The sequence below is a fragment of the Balaenoptera acutorostrata genome, chromosome 3, assembly GCF_949987535.1.
Source record: "Balaenoptera acutorostrata chromosome 3, mBalAcu1.1, whole genome shotgun sequence".
Classification (NCBI taxonomy): Eukaryota; Metazoa; Chordata; class Mammalia; order Artiodactyla; family Balaenopteridae; genus Balaenoptera; species Balaenoptera acutorostrata.
Genome location: NC_080066.1, coordinates 152,788,320 through 152,794,319, shown reverse-complemented (window position 1 = coordinate 152,794,319; position 6,000 = coordinate 152,788,320). Strand labels below are relative to the sequence as shown.

The window sequence follows — 6,000 nt, the reverse complement described above, 5'->3', positions numbered from 1 at the left end:
CCTCCAGGCACCAGTGCTATGCTTCTCAGGACTGGTGCTGCTCACGGGCAACAGATGCGAGGCATGGATGGTATTTGGAACAGCAAAAGAAAAGAGAAGACAAACCTGTAGGCAAACGATACTTATTTATGAGAAAAATCATCTCTAAAGATTTAGAACAGCATATTTGTCATGCTGTACCTTTTCAGTCAATCAACCAGCCATGCTTTTCTAGATGAGAGAAATCTACTGTCCACCCAGATGTCTTCTTGGGAAACAATGCTGAATCAATGATGCTAAGCAATTTGCTTTCCTTAAACGGGAATGTTTTCTCTAAAAGGGCATGCTCTGGTCTGGAGCAGGTAAACTATCAGTGGGTGACAGCAGTAGTACTGATTAGCACTTCCTCTTTAGTTCCTGAACAGAGTTGTAAAGAAATGCTTACTAATGGTTTTAGCAGGTGGCAGAGAAATATTTGTTTTTGATCTGTCATGTTTAACTGGAAGCATGCAAACAGGTAGGTCATGAACCCCCAGTTCAAAGAAGACACTGACAAAGAACTAGATGTGTGGGAGACAGCCACAATCTCAGAGAGCAGATAATTTAGCGGGGCAATTAAGACATGTACTCAGATGACTTAAATATAAGGTGGATTGTAGTAATAAGAGTCATAAGGAGGTATACATAAATGCTGTAGGAATGGAGGGGGAAGGATTATGTCCAGCTGGATCATGCGGGGTTTACAGGAAGGATAGGTTGATGTGTAGGAAAAGGATGCAAGACTTTCTAGGAACTCAATGGCAAGAACAAAAGCATGTAAGTGAGGAATTGGGAACTGTTCGGATTAACTGAAACAGAGACTTCATATACTGGAGAGAAAGGAAACCAAACTGGAGGGTTGATTAGGATTAGATGTAGAGAGTTTTAAATGCCAGGATGATGGATCTAGACTTTATTAGTACAGGAGGCGAGGTATTAAAGATTTTTAAACACTGTTTAGGGAGTTGAGCTGTAATGAGCTGGGTGGCTGGTAGCACAGAGTGGCAGCTAGAGACCACGCAGTAGATGACCATAAAGCCCCACACCACCCACTGTGATATTAAAGGGAAGATAGTGGGTCATCTGCCATTATAGTTGTGCTTTCTGACAAGGTCTATGCTTTAAATGTGCAAGTTGGCCTTTTGAGGAAAAACTCACTCTCCTATAAAAGGGACATATTTATTATGATGACATAGAAACCACCATATACAAAGTACAGTCCTCTAACACCCTGAAATACATACATGCACACATTGTACATAAATTTATATTATCAATATAAAAATACATCATTAACATCTCTAAGGACGGCAAATACAAAACCAATAAATATCACAATTCTAAAACATCTACTTACATTAAGTGCTGGTGAATAAGATGATAGTAAAAGGAAGAGGCCAAAGCAGACCAAAAAACCAACTACATAGCTTCAGTTTACAGACTGGAGTTGGTTTGGGGGAGGTATCCCAATGTTCTCCATATGTTTCTCAATTTCCCCAAGCACTTAGAAGTGCCTGACGTCATCAACTCTCAAAAACAGAGCAAAGTTAGAATTTGACATGATGGCACTAGTTTTTGCACACCCCCCTTTCTCTCTCTCTCCCCATCTTTCACACTCTTTAACCGCATTTAAGATAAAGGAATGTTAATAATAAGCTTTACTTAAAATCAAAGCCTCTATAGCCTAACCTTCTATATAGCACCCAAGCAGAATGTTTTCCTTCTCATACTCTCCTTTATGTCTTGTGTTAAATTCCACCTCACTTATCAATAGGTAAAATTGCATGGATGGTCAAATGGTGCAAATGAGAGAAAAATCCAACATTAACTCTAGCATGGGAAACAAGGCAGAAGTGTCAGAAAATGGTTAATGAACCTGCTATTAAACTGAATAGTTTTGTGCCCTAGCAGACACTCAGGACCAAAACCTTGACCACAACATTCCTTGTGTCCAAACACCAACATACTACTGCCACGTGGATGTTCTTTTCATAAAGTTTAGGAAACCCCATGTACTTCTACAAACAACAGAAGCCGGGGGCTGGCTTATAAGACAAAATAAGGAGAACATGTATAATCAATTTTACCCACAGGCTAGATTTTCAGGTTTTAACATAGAGACAGATAACTGGCAAAGAGCTCCATAAGAGTTGTAAAGTCAGGAAATTCTCTTTTTCTTGTGTGTGTGTGTTTCTGTCACATGGGTGGAATATCTAATCTGTGCTGTGAGATGGGACAAGGGGGGCAAAACATTGCCACCATTCCACAGCACATTCCTTTAAGGTCAAGTAGAGTTTCTAGTTTTTAATCAAATGGGAACTCCTGCAAGCAGTCCCCTTCTCCTATCTTTCAGGCCATACTGACTTTCTCGCTTGAATCTGTAACAGATTAACTAGAACTCAAAAGTCCTTTCTGTCACCTTTAAGTTGGTCTGGAGGTCTAGAACCCAATGCAACCCTACATATGCCTTTCACTGTACAAGCTATCCCAGGAGGGACCTGATTCACAGGGATCCCCTTCCCTGGAGTCAGACTGATGGTGGGGGCTGGGAGGTGGGGAATGGAAGGCATTGGGGGATGGGACTCTCTTGAGAGATGTAGAATTTTAAAAGCATTTCTCCAGCTGGGGATTCCTGGAACCTAGTATACAGTGGTGAGCTTGCAGGTCAAGCTGCATGGTCTGGTCCAGAATCTAATTGGTCTCTGGTCTCCTTGCATCATAAACACCTCATAAGAGATCAAGTACAATTCAAAAGAACTCGTCCCATCAACACGTCTCAACTGACTTTGCTATCACTGAATCAAATCAACTGTAAGATCCTGGAGCTCCAGAATCATTTCCGGAAACGAGAAAGCAGGACTTTGACCTTTAAGAATGATATACTTTCTGGTGTTACCAACATCCGAGGCTGAGACGGTCACAGTCTAGAAGCTGAATGAATAACTGCACCACTGATCCTTGGGTAGAGCAGATTCTTCTCTTGCCGCCGAATGTCCTCAGAAGCGCAGAGTGCCAGGAGCAGGGGAGAGGGTCAGTCCTGGAGGTGCACCCTCCGGCCTCTGGTCAGGAAGCAGTGAGGTGCGCGTCATCAGAACTGCACCGGGAGGGAAGCACGGTTCCAGTCCCCAGGGCATCCTGTCCACAAGCAGCTGTTACTTCTTGGGCTTCTCTAGAATGTTGAGGAATTTCCCCCGTGTCATCTCTCTGGCTGGAATCACAAAGCAAATGAAAGATAAATGAAGACCTAAAATCTGAAAGAGGCTTCACAGGAAGGCTTAATTTAAGAATGCAGATTGATTTAAATTGTATACAAAGTTGCTATCATAACAGATTCAATCTCTACTAACCTCCAAAATGGGAGAAAAACAAACCACCATTGACAACAAACTGTACAAAACTGTTCTGAAGTTGGTAATTACTATAAGGCACAGGCCAACTGGGGAAATCTTTATCATTTACCCTTAAAAAAAATCACCAGGGAATTCCCCCAAAACCTCTCTCTCTCTCTCTCTCTCTCTCTCAAGAATGTAACCTAATACTCATGTCCACTATCTCAGGGGGTTTGCTCTTGGAGGCTAAAATCCAACCAAGATTCGATTAGAGTCTTTTCTGGATTGTTGGTCTCTGGACATTTATAATCTCAAATCAAAATTAGAGATCATTTACCCCATCTCTCAGCAGTGGCAGTCCCTGGATACTGTAATGTAACAGGGTATATATTCCCTCAGTGCAGTTCATCTGTGGATGGAGTAATAAAGTAGGGTGTATAGAGCTTTGGTCTTCTCTCTTGGCATTGTCAGTCCTTAGATATTTAATATAGCCAGGCAAGGTTTATGTGTCTTTCTCTCACTTTCAGCACCATCAATCTTTGAATGCTGTAGTTACAAGAGGGTTTATACAGCTACTTTCCTACATATGAGGCTCTGAAATGAAAGTAAAACATTTCTCAGTTACGAGACCCACTCCAGAAGCCCCCCATTTTAGCTCTGTCAAGCAAATCCTCAAAAATTGTACGCGGCATAACCCCCTTCATCCTCACCCCCACAAGATCATCTTTTTATGTCTCTTAAATGGATGTAGCAATGCTGAAAGTTTCCGATGGCTGGCCTCGGGGCCAGAAGTCTTCTGGACCTATGCAATGGACACACAGCAGGCTATGGTGCCCTGTGGCTTCCAAGGACATGTCTCCATCTTGGCCAAAGGAGTGAGGTGGCTAGGGAGGCACCTGCAGGGGTGAGAAGGACCTTCACCCTAGCCTCCTTGCTTCCTTTCCCCAGTGCAGAGCAGATGGTGCTAGATGAATGGGCTCCCACTCCCACACCCCACCATCTACATTTAATAGTTCTTGGTTTATTTGTACAAGGAAGAAATAAAACAATACCAACTTTGTAACCAGGAAAGCTTTTGGTAACTGCAGTCTATACATTCCCCATCTTTCACAAGTTCCAAAGCTCCAACAAAGGGAAAGGAAATCCCATTAACTAGGAATGGAAGCCCCAGCGTTGGGCTTGTCTCATGTGCCCTCAACCGTACCCTGGCCCAAATCAAACTGACCATTCCTTCCTTAGTGGGTTTACGCCAAATCCCATACATACAAGTCCTATAAGACTTGCAATTACTTGTTGATATACTTGTCTTCCTCCATGGAAGTCAAAGAACTGAGGGCAGAGATTGTGTTTTATTATTCTTTATATCACCAGCACCTAGCATAGTGCTGGACCCGGTATCTGCTGAATAAATGTTGGCTGGATGAATGATAATATACAAAAGAACTAGAACCAAGTAGGAACACAGTAAAGTTAGTTTCTTTCCATTTCACAGACAAACAATAAGACTTGTTAGTGACCCTCATTGCTCCATTCTCTACATTGTGGGATTCTTTTAAAATTTACCTTGCTTATTTGGCAAGAAAAGTCATTTCCCTTGATGGAAGTAGTGCCAGATTCATGGAGAGATCCAGGGACAAGGACTAACTACTCTAGAAGAAATCCAAAGAAGTATTTTATTGCCCAGGGGAGGGAGCATGGATTTCTTTCAGAGAACACAGGATCTGAATTCAGTTTAAGTTCCAACTCTAATATTTATCAGCTGGGCGAGACCTTGAGCTGGGAAAGATCTCTGCGCCTCAGTTTCTTCATCTGTAAAATGAGTAGCATATTAATGCCACCTGCCCCGCCCTCTTGGGTATTCAGCCATGATCATGCTTGGTATAGTGGTATTATTAACACAGCGCCTTTCAGAAGAGGGTAAGTAGTCTATTGCTTCTCTTGCATGCAGTATTTCCTAAGTGAATAAGTGAATGAATTGTGATAAGGGAGGCTAGCAATCTCAAAAATCCCATTCCTTGGAATCTTTTCCCTCAGCCTGATCTATAGGAATTGACTTATACTTTTGGCCAGAGTGGGTCTCATCATTTATTCCTACTTGGATAGGTTTTCTGCCTACTCTCCAGTGCTTATTAATGAATTTAAACACAGTATCAAATGATCCTGCAAAGCGGCTAGAAGCAGGTGCTCTGGAAATCAGACTTGGGTAATACAATACTCGGCTGGGTAGAACAGAGCCCTGTTCCAAAAATCCTGGGCCAGGAGCACTGTACTGATCTTACTAATTATTTCTGCCTACTGTCCTTCATGTCCCACAATTCTTTGCTCTTTTTTTCCCCAAATGGGAGAATGACCAATATTTTAAGACTTAAAATTTTACAAGATCCAATCTATTCGAGGGATCAAAAGGATTTAAAAGGAAAAAAAATGGATATTCCAAAGTCTCTCAGCGGCAAGCTCTCCTTGAATTTAACCAATCCTTTTTAACAACCCCCCTTCCACTCAGTCATTCCTCCCCCTTCAACCTAATCTAAGTACACAGAGCTGCAGCAAACCACCGTAAAAGTAGAAGGAATTCAAAAGACATCATCTTTTACGTGGGAGGGGAGAAAGTTTTCCTACTCGCTGGTCCTATATAGGAGATATACGAATTTGT

At 42.1% G+C, this 6,000-nt stretch overlaps 1 protein-coding gene across 2 annotated transcripts in view; it reads right to left on the bottom strand.

Annotated features, from left to right (window-relative positions):
• Nucleotides 1–1,183: 1,183 nt before the first annotated feature.
• Nucleotides 1,184–6,000, bottom strand: part of LIN52 (lin-52 DREAM MuvB core complex component) — a 120,691-nt gene continuing 115,874 nt past the window's right edge. The window contains exons 6-7 of one of the 2 annotated variants that reach the window (XR_451205.3): nucleotides 3,685–3,941; nucleotides 1,184–3,226 (exon numbers count right to left, since the gene is read on the bottom strand). Coding sequence is in view for 1 of the 2 variants with exons in the window: in XM_007184445.2 (XP_007184507.1) it covers nucleotides 3,171–3,226 (56 nt within the window). In the remaining variant the exon portion in view is untranslated. The remainder of the gene's footprint in view (nucleotides 3,227–3,684; nucleotides 3,942–6,000) is intronic. The other variant, XM_007184445.2, reaches the window with a different exon arrangement.